General features: G+C 40.9%; 1 protein-coding gene across 21 annotated transcripts in view; it reads left to right on the forward strand.

Annotated features, from left to right (window-relative positions):
- Nucleotides 1-18,121, forward strand: part of LOC102086227 (rap1 GTPase-activating protein 1) — an 82,491-nt gene that overhangs the window by 46,174 nt on the left and 18,196 nt on the right. For 3 of the 21 annotated variants that reach the window (XM_065028444.1, XM_065028422.1, XM_065028414.1), the window contains 9 exons: nucleotides 3,977-4,048; nucleotides 4,234-4,320; nucleotides 4,964-5,098; nucleotides 6,633-6,779; nucleotides 8,017-8,120; nucleotides 10,341-10,454; nucleotides 15,249-15,375; nucleotides 15,462-15,564; nucleotides 17,884-17,965. In XM_065028444.1, the coding sequence (XP_064884516.1) occupies nucleotides 3,977-4,048; nucleotides 4,234-4,320; nucleotides 4,964-5,098; nucleotides 6,633-6,779; nucleotides 8,017-8,120; nucleotides 10,341-10,454; nucleotides 15,249-15,375; nucleotides 15,462-15,564; nucleotides 17,884-17,965 (971 nt within the window). Of the gene's footprint in view, nucleotides 1-3,976; nucleotides 4,049-4,233; nucleotides 4,321-4,963; nucleotides 5,099-6,632; nucleotides 6,780-8,016; nucleotides 8,121-8,830; nucleotides 8,952-10,340; nucleotides 10,459-13,224; nucleotides 14,007-15,248; nucleotides 15,376-15,461; nucleotides 15,565-17,883; nucleotides 17,966-18,121 lie in introns of those variants that run through there. The other 18 variants (XM_065028429.1, XM_065028440.1, XM_065028463.1 and 15 more) reach the window with 18 other exon arrangements.

An 18,121-nucleotide genomic window follows, 5' to 3' on the forward strand; every position in this document is an offset into this window, starting at 1 on the left:
CTGAGAGAGAAGAAAATATACAGAAGCTCAGGTTTCTATTGTAGAAACATTTTAATCAAAGTGCTATGTCTTATGTAGAAATGCTGATTTGGTCATTATGCCTTGGAAATCTACAAGAACACCGAGAATATAAATATTTGGACAGGATACCCATCTCTTTTCCCACCAACGAGTGTGCTGGGAGTGGAGTAACCACCTTCTATTGTTCCTTGTGCTATGAGGAGCCTGGTCTGTAGTGACATGATAGCTTCATGTTGATCAGGGGCATAGGATTCTAGTTCTTGTCTTGCTTTCTGCTTTATAGGGCACAGAAATTTACTGGATTTCATTTAATGACGTGAGAAAGAGCTGGGGAAGGTTATCATTTGTCTTGTCTCTTCCTACTATTGTTTTCATCTTTGCCTGTCTGCAATGCCATTGTTTTGGTTACTGTAATAGGGTTGCCTATATCATTTAATGAAATAGTCCCAGTCAGGACCCTAGAGCCAATGCAGGATTTTCTGTAAAGGCTTTTCGAAAGGGCGTTTAACTCACTCTGCCTTGAGAGTATTCTAGTACTTAAGAGACTGAAGGAAGATTTTTTTCCATCCATTTTTCCATTTATTTAAGCTTTAGTGCCTTGTGGTTAAATTGGAATATTAATGGCATTTATTTATTTGAATCAATTTTTGCAATGAGAAAATTAAAATCATAGAATGTCCTGAGTTGGAAGGGACCCACAGGGATCATCGAGTCCATCTCCTCCTGTTCCTGCATATGACAACCCTACAGTTCACATTGTATGCCTGATGGCATTGTCTAGTCTCTTCTTGAATATTGACAGGCTGTGACACCTCCCTCGGGAGCCTGTTCCAATGCTCCACTACCCTCTGGATGAAGAACCTTTTCCTCATGTCCAACCTGAACCTCCTCTGGCACATCTTCCTGCTGTTCCCTTGGGTTCTGTCATTGGTCACCAGAGAGAAGAGATCAGTGCCTGCCTCTCCTTCTCCCCTTGTGAGGAAGCTGTAGAGCCTCCCCTCTGTTCTGTTCCAACAGATGGGATGAGGGATGAGTTAACTCTGAATGCGACACGCCCTGACTCAACAGATGAGACCAGGTGTGAGTTAACTGTCAGTTAATTCTGTGCAGTTATGTGAAGTGAATGACAGACAATCACTCCAGGGGTCCAATTCAGTTATGAGTTTTACTAAAAGTATGTGTTGGAATACTAGTTACAGCAAATAGTGGCTTTGCAAAAATAGTTTATGATATCACAGAACTTATCAATACATTAACAGCAAGAGTCCTACTACGAGCGATGTATTGGCAACCATTAGTAGCTATAATATGGGACTTAGAAGACTCCAACAGCAGAGCTTAAGATAATGTTACTCTTATATGTTCAAAAGGAAGAGAGAGAGAAAGAGAGTGGTACAGAGGGAAGGAAAACTAAGGTGTAAGAGAGAGAGAAAGAGAGTAATATATCACCATTCACAGAAGGAGAGACAAAGAAATGGGGGTATAGAAAAAAGGAGAGACGGAAAGAGCAGAAAGGAAGAAAGAAAAGGATGAGGGATCCACAGCGTGGATGACGAGATGTGTGTATGCCCTCTGGTGTCCTGCAGCGAGGATGCTGGGGTTTGTAGTTCAGGAGGGCAGCATCCTCCGATGTCTAGTCTAGTTCCCGTGGTGAGGCTGGTAGGCTGAGGGTCCTCAGGATGGTGGATTCCCTATCAGTGCTGTTTTAGGTGAGGTTTTTTTATAGCTCTCCGAGTAGAGAAAAGTCTGGGGGGAAAGGGGTGATTGCGAAAGGTTGACAAGTCTCGACAAATCTGGGGCCATGTTGAAGGGTCTGAGCTTTTCCCCTTTGTTTGCCAAGCTGGGCATATCAGAAGATGGAGCTATGTACCCTCCAGCTCATCCCCCACCTCCAGTATTGGCCAGCTGGCCTGGGCTGTGGCTTGTTAGCTTGTTGTTGATGTGTAAATTGCAGTTCACCCTATACTGAATGTGTCATCTCCTGTGGCTGGATGAACTAGTTCCGCCACAATGTTTTCAGCCATGATCCTTATCAATACACAACACCCTCCTCCAAGCTGAACAAACCAAGTGACTTTAGCTGCTCCTCATATGGCTTCCCCTCCAAACCATTCACCAACTTTGTAGCCCTCTTCTGGACACTCTCCAGTATCTTTTTTTATACCATGGTGCCCAGAACTGCACACAGCGCTCCAAGTGAGGCCACACCAGTGCAGAGCAGAGTGGGACAATCAGCTCCCTGGTCCAGCTGGCAATGCTGTGCTTGATGCACCCCAGGACATGGTTGGCCCTCTTGGCAGTGAGGACACACTGTTGGCTCATGTTCAACTTGCCATTGACCATAACCCTCAGATGCCTCTCCACGGAACTGCTCTCCAGTATCGTGTTCCCCAGTCTGTATGTACAGCCAGGGCTGCCGTGTCCCAGGTGCAATATCTGGCACTTGCCCTTGTTGAATTTCATGCAGTTGGTGATTGCCCATATCTCCAATTTGCTCAGATCACTGCAGGGCCTCTCTGCATCTGAGAGTGTCAACAGCTCCTCCCAGTTTAGTGTCATTGGCTAACTTAGTATTCCCTCAAGTCCTGTGTCCAAGTCATTTATGAAGACATTGAACAGCACTGGCCCTAAGATGGATCCCTGAGGAACCCCACTAGTGACTGGTCACCACCCCGACATAACCCCACTTACTAGAACCCTCTGAGCCCGGCCCATCAGCCAATTACTCACCCACAAGTGTTTATCCAGCTGTATGCTGGACATCTTGTCCAGGAGGATACTGTGAGAGACAGTATCAAAGGCTTCACTGAAATCCAAAAAGATCACATCGACAGGCTTCCCTTGGTCAACTAGGTGGGTAACCTTGTTGTAGCAAGAAATTAAGTTTGTTAAGCAGGACTGCGTTGTCATTCAGATGTTTTTCAGTAACTCCCAGAATAATCTTCTCCATAATTTTGCCAGGCACAGATATGATGTTGACATGCCTGACAAAATGCAAGGCAGGATTTTAACTGGTAGATATCTATTGGGAGGGAGTGAGAGGCCTTGTAATTGAGGGTGCTGGCCTATGATGTGAGAAATCTGAAGTAAATTGAGGGCCCCGTTCCCTCCTCTTCTCATTAAACTCATGCCTCTCATTGCCTCCGTGACATTTATGCTGGAGTGTTATTTTGAGGCAGTTGCTGTTAACATGTGGCATTGTTCTTTGTTGTATAAAATGGCAAATAACGGTATTGTACCACATCAAACTTGGCAAAAAAAAGCCTGTGAAATATTCTTAATTGCTGTGTATATCTGCTGTGTATAATTACAAGTAAATGGTGTGAAGAGCCAACTAACTATATAAAAACTGCATTACAGTTACTTTTTTGGCATTGATATGTCGGATAGGAGCACGGTTAAAAAAAAAAACAACACATGGATACATGGATATCCTTATCTCTTGCTGAGAAAGTGCTTTTGTATGTGTACCATATGTGACTCAGAGAGGTGGTGTCACTGAGATACTCCCCTCACTGTGCAGTGTAGCTCCACTGAGCATTCTCTGTCAAAAAAAAAAAAAAAGAAAAAAAGAAAAAAAAAGATCACTATAATCACATTGACAGAGGTTCTTCTAGTGGAGGTAAAACTTGCCGGCTGAGTAGAAGCTTTTTTTTTTTTTTTTTTTTTTTTTTCTAAATACACTGCTTGTTATTAAAGATTTCTAAAAACCAATTCACTTTATTGGTTTTGTTGCTTTTACTGTGTGCACATCTAGCTGACTGAATTTCTGGAAGATAAATCAGCACATCTATTCACTGAGTTCAGAAGGAGGTGGATGCATGGGATAACATATTTGAGTTCTTTTCGATATGTGAATTATTCAGGAGGGATCAGATATACCATAGTAGTCTGAAGGCTTTGATAGTCTCACTTGTGTTATGATACGTATTTTTTCCCCCTTATATTTTTTCAGGTTTCAGTCACAGCCCGAGATGATGTCCCCTTCTTTGGACCCCCTCTGCCAAATCCAGCCATATTTAGAAAGGTTTGTTTCTCTTGTCCACTGTTAGACGGCAGGGTAATATGGTACATACCCTTGAGTTCTGAGTCAGTGTTGTCAGTCTGGCTACATGACTTCGGAGGTCTAAAGAGCAGAACGGCAGAGCTTTTCTCATGTGATATTTTTATTACTGTTTTCATTTCTAGTCTAGTCTTCATCTTGTTTTGCAGAGTGCAGAGTTTCGTGAATTCCTTTTGGCCAAGCTCATCAATGCTGAGTACAGCTGCTATCGAGCTGATAAATTTGCTAAATTAGAGGTGGGTCTATTTCCTTGTTGTTTGCATTAAAAATTATGAAATTATATTACTGCCAGATTAAGAAAATACAGTATAACTTTTTACTTCTACTTCTTATTTTGTGTTGCTTAAAAAAGGAAGATGAAATGTTATGATACTTGGCTATGTGTGATAGAATATGAACAGGTACCTCCTAATGTAAAGATCTAATCCTCAAGTAAGAGTGGGAATATGATGCATGCATTTTGCTGGAGGAAATTCTGTTTTAGCTGAAACTCAGTATTGTGCTACAGGATGTGTACTGATCTCACTGATTTTGGTTCAAGGTACTAAAATTCTGTTCCAGACTCTGCTGCTTACCTGATCTAGAAAAAAATGCCCTCAATTCATGCCTCTTTTTCATCACCTGTAAAAAAAGTACCAGTGTCCTTTATGTCTTGCTTTAGAAAGAGTTTAAAATGGCTAGGTACTATTGTAATATATTCCATAAGATCTAAACCACTAAAACCACATCTAAAACCACTTCATACTGTTTAAATTAATCTTCATGGTGTAGTTTGTTTTTTTTTTTTTTTTAAGACAGATGTGAGACATTGCAAAAACAGGAAAAAAAATCCCTCCGCCCCCAATAATAGTTGTGTTTTCATTCCTAATGTTGACGCAGGAAAGAACTCGGAGTGCCCTCTTGGAGAGCCTTTTTGAGGAGCTGCAGCTTCGCAGCCGCAGTATGATGGGGTTGCCCATAGGGGAGGATGACAAGATAGAGAATGGCAGTGGGAGCTTCCTTGAGAATTTCAAGGTGAGCCATAGTGGATTGATTCCTTTACCCAGTTGCTCATAATTTTCTCAAGCTCATCGTGTGTCCCTCCAAGGAATATTCACCCTGCTGGTCAGCTGTGCTTAGGGTGAGACAGAAGAAGTCTTTCCATCCAGCAGCCTTTCTCTAGAGTATCTTCAACTGTGCTTTGCCATATGTCTCAAGAAAATTTTTCCCCTTCCTGTGCACCTTTCTACAGAGCTACAGTGTGGCTTAGGGTGGAATTCCTTACTGTCCCTGAGAAATGAAATTCTTTATGCTTCATGCTGGTGTCTAATGTTAGACGAGGTGTCACTCCATGACTTACAGAAAAAGGAATGAGTGTTTGCAAGAGGAATAGTAATACCTAGTAGCAAGCAGCTTTCAGTTCCTACAGCATATCTCTTCCAATTAATTTTCATCATAACTGAAATATTTGCAAGAGCCACTGCAAGGGCGTTTCTAATGTATCTGTGAGTGTACCGTCTAGAGAAACTGTGATGCTTTACTTACTCTCTAAAAGCCAGAGATAATTTACTTTCTTTTGTTCAGTGTAGATTACACTTTGTTCTTTTTCTTTCTTTTTTTTTTTTTTTAATCAGGTGGCAGAACTTATTTTAAAAGTGATCCAGATGATATGAGATAGGAAAGTTTTTGTACAAACAGGAAAACTGAGTTTTGAACTGAGAATCTTATATCATTTTCCTGTCTACTTTTCCTCTCCTACTTCTGTGGAAGTGCCTCATCACTTCTTTTGTATAAGTTAGCTGTCTGGACAGAGAAATACATTATTTCTTCAGATGACCATGGTGGGCTAGTTAGAGTTGTTAAGGGCTGTCAAACTAATCCATTTACGTATAGTTATATGAATAGCTTTGGTCAGAACTGGGATGCTTTGATGAGGTGTGTTTTTACATACAATCAGTCTATCCTGCCTTTGCTGCTAAACAGGAATTTCCTACCCATCTGGGTCTTACACTAATTATCCCAAAATGTCCTTTTCTGACTTATAGCAGATGCTGTGATTTGCATGTCATGTAGACATATGACCTTTGGAAAAGGCTGAGTAAACTCAAAAATAACTTTTTCAAATGCTGCAGACTTTAGTATGGCTGCTTTCCCCTTGGAGCCAGCACCCAAGTTCATGCAAGACTGAACCTTACAGTCTTGAACAGGAGTTTGATTTTCTGTTTTGTAGCCTGTACTGGGTAAGACTTCTCCAGATTATGCTGTTTTATCCAATCTGCTGGGATACTGGTAAGGGAATCTCTATTTTTTGCAACAGGAAAAGGGAAGTGAAAGTAGAGAATAAACTTGAGGAAGAGATCTCTGCTGGCAGTGAGCTCCATGAATTGGCTAGGACCAAAAATGGGTAATATCTAAGATGCTGTCTTCTAGGAATTAGGATTTCTGTGGTTTTGGTGTTGGTTTATCACACCTTTCCACCCAAACTGTGGTACTTTTCATACTGCTCTACTGTGTGCAGGTCTATATGTGTATCTGTGTTTGTCTGTTTCCCTGCTTCCCCACTGTTCAGCGGGTGATTAGAGGCCGCAGCCAGAGCCTGGATACCATGGGGATATCCATGAGAAAGCAGCAGCCAGCCACCCTGCCCAGCCGCCCAGCTACACCTGGCCTTGCTCTCAGCCAGAGTGTCACCGAGGGCCCTAAGGCCATTGCTGCGGTAAGGTATTTGAGTGGGCTGTAAGAAGAAACCTGGCATACCTTTGTGACCCATCCATACATTTTTAGTTCTCTTTCCCTATTAGTTTGTCCTTTTGTCTTTCTGTGAATGTCTTTCTGTTGTACAATCCCATTTCACAAGTGGTGACAGCACGTGTTGCAATCTGTTTTGTCTGTGCCTATCTCTAGCCTCAGTTCATGTGTAAACTAGAGCTGAGATTGATGCAGACTGGGAGGAGAAAGCCAGACATGATTCTGCATCAGATATTTATCCTGGATTAGATCCTGTATGTTGCCATACCTTAAAAAAAATGCATGAACTGTGGTTTGACTAGAATGGTACTGTATTCTCATATGGCAAGAGCTGAGAATATAAAGACACTAGATCTGTTCCATTTTCTTCAGTTTCACCAATCAGATTCTTTTCTGTAATATAAACAGGTGTGCAATGTTTATTCAGGGTGCTTTTTTGCTGTAAACATAATTTGTATGTTGGGAACAAATAGCAGAGTTACTAAAGTTTGGGGTGAGAAAGAGTGAATATTTCTAGTCACTATCAAAGGCTTTCTTTTTTGATAAGGATACTAAACATATGTGATCAGTGTGAGCATAACAAATCCATGACAAATGTTACCAGAAAAGGATCCATGTTTCTGATACTGGAATTATGGTCACTTTGGCCAAAGTGCATCTAGCTGATTATGGTCTTTGCACTAGTGATGTCAGTATACAGGCAAACTACAAAAACACATCTCTGAGTAAGCCAAGAAGGTTCCTTTCAGTATGGAAATTTATTGGTGACAGTTTCCTCAGTTGTATGCATTCCTTATGTCAGCACGACTAATTCACAGCGTAGTAATGATGAGTTTGCTGCCTCCTTCTCTCCTTTAACTTCTATTTTTCTCTGCCTTCATGATTCTGCCTCTCCTTCTCTCATCAAATGGGGATACCTCCCTTCCTGAGCCTCTTTCTCTGTATAGTGGCTGTGTATCTTGTTCTGACTTTGTTTCTCTATCTTTCAGTCTCTTTCTTGTACCACCTTCATAAGCCCTAGATTCTGTTTCTCACTGACAGAAAGTACTCCTTGCACCAGTGGAGCTGAGCTGTTCTATTGTATTGCAAAGCAAAGGAGAGGATCTGGATCCACATTGCAAACTCTCTTCCATGCTTTCAGTTCTCCACAGTGTTTCCCGTCATGTTTCCCTCTCCCCTTTCTGTCACACTTTCCTTTTTTCTAGTCTTTTGCCTTGCCTGGTAGGAGCCCCTCACGTACTCGAGCTAGCCGGTTCCATGGGCGACGGAGTAGTGCCATTGGCATTGAGAACATACAGGAGGAAAAGAGGTATGAGCCGTGGGAAGATGAGACAAAGACAGAAAAAGAAACACAGAAGGAGATGAGAAAGGGGAGATAGAAAGGCATGTATAAGGACAGAAAGGTAATTGACAGGAATGAGTATGGAAATGGAAATGGTTGGAATGGGAAGAAAAGCCTCATTATGAGTTAATGGAGAAATGGACAATTGACAGAAACAAACAAAACAAAAAGGGCTCTTTGTAAAAGAGAATAATCAAGATGAGTGGAAGAAGGGAGGAAATGGGTGGAGGAACATAGTAATATCACTCTTAAATATTGTGCAATATGTTCCAGGACTCCTGGTTCTCCTGTTCTGTATTCACCACTTTCAGATAACAATCAGATTAAAGGCTTTTATTTGGCAAGGGAGAATTGGGTGCTTGATTGTTTGTTTGGTTTTGTGTCAAAAAGTTCAAATAGACAAAACTTCTGATACCTTGAAAAAAAAGGATTTTTTAAAAAAAGCTTTAAGTCAAAACAAATTAGACGGTCTGAGAAATAATTAAAGGGTAACATACAGGTTCAAGGAGTGATTTGGCATATTTGACAGAATTTTAACCATTCAAAAGTTGTCTGTTGGTCACAAGAGATTTAGTTAAATCAAATTTGTCTCAGTTCTTGCTGAGGCTCCTTTTCAAGATTATACAGAGTTTCAGAAGTCACATGAGTGCTCTGCATCTAATATACATTTTTTCCAGGTGCAAGAATTCCAGGGGACAGCTTAAAGACTCAGCGTAAAAGGGGGAAAAAAGCTATCTTAAAGGTGGAAAATAGTGATTTCACAACAGGAAGAATTACTACATTTTCCCTTCTTTCTAGGTATTCCCTTGGACCTTTCTTTAATGAGATGCCTAGGACCTAATCTGAACAAAAATAGTATAGAATACAGTATAGAACTTTCTTTGAGAAAAATTAAATCTGAGACAACTTCCATGTAACAGTCTAAGCCAACACAGTAGCCATAGCTCCTCACTACTTTGAATAGTTTTGTACCTTATGCAGCTGTGCCTGTCAACCCATTACGTTGTGTACAACATTATTCACTATCCCCTTAAAAGATCTGTAAAAGTTTTCTACAACAAGGAAAATCCCTAGATTTGTTTTCTTTCTGTTTTGTTTTTGTTTGGTTGGTTTTTGTTTTGTTTTGGTTTTTCCCCTGGCCTTTGCTAGGAGGGAATTGGTAAGCTATTTGGTTTATTTAGCTTTCCTTTTGTTTATCTGTAATCTTATTATAGATATGAGGAACAGTGAGCCTTATCTTGTGTTCTGTGAAAAACTATTTGGTTGATTCTTGAAGGTGCAGTTTAACCAGCAACTGGTCCGTTCTAATGGTTCAATGCCACTGAAAAGGAGTCCCACTAACTCTTTCAACTACCCAATCCTGTCCTATTCCTTGTGATGGCTCAGGCGTTCAGTGGACTCTTCATGGAACTGATTCAGCCCATTAATCTAACAGAAAAAGTATCAACTTTCACTGGATTGTTTGCCAGGTTCTGCCATGAACTGGTTCATGGATGAGTCTGATGGGTACCAGGGCTGATGGAAAGTACAGTCAGCAAGAATGGGGGAGACTGGAGCAGTCTCTCTGGCAGAAGAGAGATCAACACACTGTGTGTGACTTCACCCTGAAGCTGTAGTTTAATGGTATGCAGGCTCTGACAGCAGAGCTGACCCAGGAGGAACTTTGTGAGCTCCATCACTGAAGCCACAAAACTCACCCAACAAAAACCTGAGTTTTCCAATCCTTAATTAAACATACCCCACTTTTCAGTTACTTACCCAGACAGCTTGCTTCAGAAGTATCTTGACAAGTACTAGTAGCAACAAAACTATTGTAACCATCCTGAAACAGAAATTTGCTGGATCCTTTTTCTTTGTGCAATAAATACATTAACTCTCTAATCAATCCTAAAACTTTATAAGACCAATGAAATGGGGAGGGTAGAAGAAAAAGAGGAAGAATTAAAAGAGAGTACAGAAATTAATTTTAACTTTTATATCAATTCAAAAGGAGCTTAAAGCTGGCCATTTCTAATATATTGCCCTCAAGAGGTCACATGTAAGGAACCTACCCTTCTCAACACAACTGTACTTTCATGTGTATATGAAAGATCCAGCTTTGTAATTGTGGCTGGTAAGAAAGTGTTAGAATAGATAGTAGTTAACTCTGGCCGTGTGGTACAGCTGGTTTCTATTTTTTCCCAACAGAGACACTGCAGAGAGGATACAGAAGGTGCTGGACAGTCCAGGAACTTTCTTTGACCTGAAGTCTGATGGATCCTCCAGTCCCAGCTCTCCAGAATTCCCCAGGAGGATAAGCAAGTGAGTTGAAAATAATTTTAGTATTTGAAATACACTCACTGTGTCTGGTATTGAATTAAGCATGGTGCATGTCTTGCTCTCTTGGAGGATTTACTAAGAATGCCCACATCAGGCATTGCAGTATCTTAAAAGTTGTATGTCTGGCCATGGAACAGTAATTCAAGCATGCAAGTAAGTAAGTCAGCTTTCTTAAACAGCCAGTGAATAAAGATTGGACCATTTAAAGGTGATTTGGCTATATCTTTATTGTAATGTTAGCTTGCATCCAACAGGATACACAAAGCCCTAGCAGTTCAGTTGTCCATGCTTACTCATGTATTTTTTTCCTCTGTAGTTTGCTCTGGGTTGATTTTGGAGCTTCATGGAGAAGCTTGGACAAGGGTTTGTTGGAATGTTGAGTTGTGTTCAAGTTCTGCCCCTTCAAGCAGGATTCATGCTGCTGCTCCAAGCCAGTCTGAACTACTAGTCTGTCTTCAGTCCCCCCAAAGTGTTACAGTGGGGTCTCATGTGTTGCACCTAAGTTTCATTGCTCAAGTACGCCATACCATACCTAGTGTGCTCCTGCAAAATACTTCATGTAGTAGTCTGCAAAATAGTTCTTCAGTTTCTGGTGGTCAAAAACTATATAAAAATGTACTTTCCTGGTAGTGCATCTTTGCTGTTGCTAAGCTGCATTATGCTGGGATGTGATCCTATCTAGGATACTTCAGGACTTCATGGAAACTACACATTTACATTTACAAGATTCCAGAGCAGCCTGTCTCTAAATCCAGGACTGCAGCTGACTTTCTGGAACAGCTTGCCACACCTGATTTTTTTCATGAGAACTTGGATGAAACCTGCGGCAAAAAGGGCACTGAGTACTTTGTAGTAAGGCATGTCTCTTTCTCAGGACTGGGGCTGCTCTAGGAAACTTTCAGGAAATGCTCTAGAGCCAGGCCTCTGTGTTGCTCCGGGTGCCAAGTCTGATAAGGAAGGGCCTTCCTTCCGGGTAGATCCAAAGCTCCATAAGAATTGCAGGCTGGTGACTACCTGCAGTAGTTCAGCCGTGCTATTGTGTGCTGTGCGACTACCCAAAATGTTGTCACAGCCAAGGTGCAGAGTTCTGGTAAATATGTTTTTGTGATACTAGTTTTTGGTTTAGGTGGGTGTCCAAAATTTTTGTGGAGGATGAGAGCACAGCTAGGAGATATAGACCATTTAAGATGCTAGCTCTGGCAGCAAAGGATAAGAGAGAATGCAGGACATGGAATCACTGATTGGTCAGCAACTCCTTCCAGCCTTACCACATTATTCTACCTCCCCATCCTCATACTGCCTGGGACCTTGTTAATGAATTAGAGGTTCACACGTGAAGGACTCTTGCTCTGATTAGGTAGATGAAGTAACCTTGCATAATCAGCAAGAATTATGCCTAGTAAGAAAACATCTCATAACTTGGTTAGTCCTGGTTACCATACTGTAGAATGTGTGCATGTCCTGGAATAAAATGATGAAGCTTTCTTGACATCTGTTCCTGATTTCTGCATTTGATTGGGGGCTTCACCCACTTCTCAGCCCCCAGTGTCTATTAATCAGCTGAGGTGAACCAGATGCAATGGCTGTTTCAAATTGATATGACATGCTTTCAGAGAGCAAACATACCATGGGATTTCACTAACAATACTTGCATGAATATTGTTTATGCACACGAGGCATGACCTGTATGATTTGGCAGTCTATTTCTGTCACCAGGATTCTCTCTGAGCATCTTTTTCCAGTCCTGGATCCAAAAACACTTGTACAATCACCAGAAAAAGTCTTTTCACAGTTGTGGTAGTTTAGCTCTTTCCTGGACAGTTTGTTTACAAGGTGGGATGTAACATGGAGTTTTGTACAACTGGTGATTAGCCAGAGTTAGAGTTGCAATTTCAGAGTTAGGGACCAGCCCACGTACAAGTCATAGCTTCTGCATCATAGCTGGGACAGAGAATCAAGGACATGGAATTCCACCACGTAGAGCGCACTATTTTCACCAAAACAGTATTAGCACATTATTGCAGTAGCAGTCTCGGAGTTTAATTCTAACAGGCTATCTCAAAGACAGTTCTACTGAAATAGTATTGTTCAGTAATTGTGAAGCCACAAATCAGGATCATGATATAGGCATATTTCTAATGCAAAAAGAGTTCCAGCTGGTTCTAGAGCAATTTCTGCAGCCCATATTAAAAATGTCATCCCTGGCAGTATGTCATCAATCCGCTCCTGGTTCTCCCCAGGGAGTAGTGTCACAGGAAATTTCTCTGTCACAAAAATGTTCAGCATGTTGCTGCTGGTCTTAAATAATAATTACAGATTCTAGACTGAATCAAACCCTTAGTCCATGTTGTGCTAAAACCAAGCTGGAAATAATGTAAAGGGAACACAGATTAATTCTTTTACAGTAGAGACAAATGAGCGCTTTCTTTCCTCACATGCTGATTGCCAACACACCCTTCTGCAGTGATTAGCTTCCAGTCCATGAAACTGCATTGTTCAGTTGGGCTAACGGTGTCTTCTTTACTACGTGCAGGGACAATTACCCTTAGTTTTTCTGCTTTACTGTCCAGGTAGGCTTCCAAATAATCCTTCTTCCCATGGGACAGACTCAAAAGAATGAACCCAGCCTAAGTAACCACATAGCAAAACTCTGCAGGATCAGATGGCTTTCTGGATTGCATCTGAAAAGTCAAGCACTGTACTGTGTATGCCCAAATCCTAGGAAAAGTTTTTTTGTGTTTTCCATCCTCAGACTCATCTGAGTAGGGACATCAAGCCAATCAAGTGCGGACCAGATGCTACTCTGTCATTGGTTACCTACTGAAGATACTGGCAAGACTTTTGGGGTGAAATAAGAGCCTTGGCTAAGAGGAGCATGAACTTACTTAGAGGACCTCAAGGACTGTGGAGAGACCAAGTGGCACCAAGTAATGCTCCACTGGCAGTTCCAGAAGCAGGAGTCCTGGGAAAGGGACATGTCCAGATAATTTCTATTGGAGCATTTTGGCTCTAGCCCATTCCCATTGCCCAGTTAGCAGCCATTGAAACAGCCTCTACTAGTGATGAGGGAAAGAGGCCACTGCTGAGTGCCTCTCCTTCTCTTCCCCTCCTCTCAGATGAGCCAGAAGAGAACAGCTTGGCCTGCAGAAGGCAAGAGCAGACAAACATCTTTCCACCTCTGTCTCTACTGTCTTTGGATGACATAGGTCAGTAAGTGAGGATGGAGAAACCTGCTGAGGAAGGATGCTGAGAAGGAGATACTTTGTAAAAATTTAGGCTCTAGCTCACTTAAATTCATGTTATTGATTTGCTCTGCCAATAGAGAAGCATGTTGGTCTTCATCTCCTCCAAAATATATTTCCTAACCTCCTGAGGAAATACCTTTGGCCTATATTGGCCCTGTCTTTACTGTTCTTCCTGTTGCATGCTGGCATGTGATATGCCTGGGACTTTAGGTTTCATTACTGCTTGTAGGTCAAGACTGGCCACATTTTGCGGTGTTTCTGAAGGAATAAACATATTTAGTATCTTAAAGGTGTCTTATCTTTCTTGCCTCTCCTAGCTTTTTTGGGTTTCTTAACATTTTTAAGCACTCATCTCTCTCTTATTGGCTGATCTCTTCTGTAGGCAGTGAGTATTTCACCATAAATGTTAGGTTTACATGCACAGTGCACCTTCCACCATGTAAGCTTATCAGCTTCATGAACTGCTCTTTCTCCTAGGTAACTGTAAGCAGTGGATCCCAAATTCTGAGCTGGGAGAAGCTGACCTAAAGGGTCTTTTTTGACAGATATGAAACATGGTATATATCATGGCTATCTCAGTGACCATGACATTTGAGAGAGTGGCAGTCAAGTGATCCAATAGAGTTTGCTTTGAATGTTCCTACTGTAATGGCGCTGTGGGAGCTAAAAGTCTAGTGGGATGGACCTACAGGAGCCTGTCTACTGGCAGCTGTGCACATACAAAATCACCAGGAAGGGCATCCTCACCTAGGTATGTTCCTATCTGTAAGCAGGAGGACCTTTCTAACCTGTCTGTGCAAGAGCTTGGCACTCAATCCTAATGGCTTGGCACTGAGACATCCTAAAATAATGCAGATCTCAGTAATTTGTTTGTGCCTTCCCATTGCTTCCTTGAATTTTCTTAGTTAATAATTCTATAATACTGGTTAATGCCTATAAGTTTTCCTTACTCCTCCTGTTAAAACTGTCTGGAAACACAGCAGTAACAATTTATAAGCTCTATGACATGAAAAGTGTGCTTTTATAGCTTCCTTGTACTGTCTGGAATTTCACCAGACCAAACACAATAGGCTGAGAGTGGATGTGGGAATGGGTGGCTGAGGCTGGGTAGTGCCTTGCCTTTATACTCAGTTTAACGCCTCAACATGTTGTATTTAGGCTTCTAAAATCCCTAATCTCCAAAATGAAGGCATCTGTTGATTTTAATGTATGTCTAGAGGTTAACAGTGCTTAAATGCAGGTGGTTTGACTCACTCTGCTTGAAGACACTTAGGTCTGTGACTTAAAAATTCAGTCTTGTCCTTTGATTATAGTTATCCAGAATGGAAACTAGAAGTGGTGTTCCTACTAAATGAAGTAACAACTAGAAATTAAGGAATGCAAGCCACTTGACCAGAATTGGAAAAACTAGCTGTGGATGAATGATTTCTTCTTACTGTTGCTGACTACTATATGATAAAGTTATGTCACAATAAGTGCAAGCTTATGTGTAACAATAAGCCTGATAATGTTGAATGCTTACATTTCACAGAATGCTCAGGAGTCAGACTTCAGGATACTGTGTGATGCAGCCATTCTCATGTTCTTCATCCAGTGTAAGCAGTTGTTGTAGTAGTTTGAGGGAAAATGAAACATCTGAGGAAGAGGAGAATGACAGGGTGGGTGTATGAACTCTAACAAACAGGCTACCCTCCCTGATTTTACCAAGTGCTTTATTAAAACACATCTTCTTTGCCCTCTCCAGGAGCTGATGTGCTCTCTTAAGGGCCTTCCAAAACAGGATTCAGTGGTTCAGACTATGTGGCTGGATGACAGTGACTGCACACCCAGTACTTCCAGCTCACCAGGTAAAAAAGAAAGAAAGAAAAACAGAAAAAATCCTTTGGTTATGCTTCTAGAAACATATGTGATGTTGAGCTACAATCATTTTGGAAAATCTTTCGTATGCCATCCTTGAGATTTGGGAAAGCATAGGTAGATAATAGGCTGAGAGAAATGGGAGAGAAGCCAGCATGCAAATCCTAATGGGGAGTGGAGAATGGGAAGTGTGTTCCAGTAGCATGAATAAATATTGCTGTACACACTGCAGAAGGAGCTACAGTAGATTGCAAAGAATGAGTGTGTTCATGTGTGAGTGTGTTCATGTGTTTCTATGAAGAGCATATATCTTTGTTGCTTTTCTGAATGCAGTACCCATACTCCTTTATAAACCATCCATGACCAAGAATAATAAACTGAAGAAACAACACAGTTAAGCTAAACCGAGAACAAAACACCTTGGGGCATGGAGAGGCACCTGAGTTTTGCCCTTTAGTGAGCTAAACAACAAATATTCAGCCACAGTAACATACTGTGGTAAAATCAGACTGAACTGATTTTTTTACGAAGAAACATTTAGGATGCCCACTGTAAGACTGGATGTTACAATGAATGATTCTAGAATTCCTACCCATGTATACATTCTTGGATTCCCTGTTTTGCCATTCAGATGTGAGAGCAAAGTTACAGAAAAGAAAAAAAAAGAATCGGCAGCAGCGTGTGGCCATTATGCTGCCAGAGCTGTTTTTCTGAGTTGGCTTTAAAGCATTAACATGTCTCATATGCTACAGCACATCACATGAGGCACAGGTGACTTTCCCACCAGCCTCAAGGCCAGGGTATAAATTCAGCTATAACCCTCCTTAACAGTTTCTTGAAAACACTTCTAGATCAGCTAATATGCACAGTTGTTTTAGATGTGTTTTTATTTGGTTACTTGGTCTATCAGTCACTACCTACAAACATGTATAATAATTAAATTTCAAAGTACTGTAGCTGGGATACATATAAAATGGAGAATAACCCTGGTACTGCAAATTCATGTTGTTTAAAGCCACAGTTTAGCAACAAATGGCAGTGATTTACCAGGTTTGTTTTTAAACCTCAGAGTTTTAAATTACATTATGAACCTGGGAAACAGGATAGTCTACCTTTGAAAAGCTTCTGAAACATAGTTGCACCTCATCTGTCCCCTAGAAAATACTGGTATGATCACCTATAGTTCAAAAAGAAAATAACATTCCAGTGAAGGTCATGGTTTATCATCTTACTGCAGGAATCCCTCATTAGCTGAATTTTACAACTTTCTTAACTTTCCTGATTGATGGTGGATAGGTATGCCATCAAAGTCATTCATCTGGTCCTTCTGGCACCAGCTCTTTAATTCAAACTCTTTATTTTCCTCTGATTCAAAGAAAAGTTCTAATACAGATTTGCTGTTGCATTCATAAAATCCCAGAAAATATACTATTTATGAAATTACGATATCTAATAATTTTAAACAATCCTTAGTGCATAGGATGGAGGATCACATAAGACCAAATTAGAATGGCGTAAGAAAGAAGGCCGTTATGTTAAAGACATCATACTCATTTCTGGTGAAATGTGTAGGGTGAATATAAGCAGATGATTACAGAAAGAAAAATAATGTTTGAAGTTTGTGAATTTTACAAGGTGTTTCAGCCATGGTGTTGATACTTGATGATAGGCAAATTCCTTAAACCCTGAAGTCAGATGTAGGATACTTAAGGGAGGGGGCAGAGGGAGGATAAGGAATAGATACTGTGAGAACATAAGATTCGACTGCTTCACAAAATGTATTATTAAGGATAAGGCATTCAGATTGCACAGGTGTACTCAGTAATGGCATTTCTTAGCTTGACTGCATGATGCTGTCACTTACTGCACCTGCTGTATTATTTTAAACAAGTTTTTTTGTATAACAGTAAACCTATACATAAATTGAAAAAGAGACTGATGGAAATATTTGGGGAAGTTGAAGAATTACTTCATTACTTGTTAGATAACTATAGACACAGCTTCTTTAGGCAAGAAGCTATAGTTGCCACAGCTGTGGCATTGAAACACAGTCTAGAATCAGTAGCAATGATTTTATTGAGTGATATGCAAGTCAAGTAGTCACTTTGCTTGTGTTTCAAGCTGGAATGATAAGTAGGTCAAGGTAACATTACTCAAGTTGGGTGTAGATACATTGTAGATACATCCACTCTTACCTGTGGATGAGCCACAGATCCGTGAAAAGTTTGGGGTAAAACCAGCTATGTGTTCAGCTCCTGGGATATCCTTTTGATTATTTCTTTATTGTTCTGTGCTTGGCTCCCTTCTAGGAAGCAGGTTGCTTCCTTCCAGCAGTGTTGCTGGCTCCACTAGAAAAGGAGAAGGCAGCAAAGCAGATGCTCAGCACCAGAGGTCAGTAAGTGCTTTAATAAAAGATTTCCTTATCACTTGCACAGAGATAAGGATGGGAGGAAGAGACTTAATTTAAGAGACTTTACTTGCTGAGGGTTGAAAGCACAACAAGAAGATGCTTGCAGGGGAAGGTTAAAGAACTCCCTTCTTCTGCAG

The sequence above is a fragment of the Columba livia genome, chromosome 1, assembly GCF_036013475.1.
Source record: "Columba livia isolate bColLiv1 breed racing homer chromosome 1, bColLiv1.pat.W.v2, whole genome shotgun sequence".
Lineage (NCBI taxonomy): Eukaryota > Metazoa > Chordata > Aves > Columbiformes > Columbidae > Columba > Columba livia.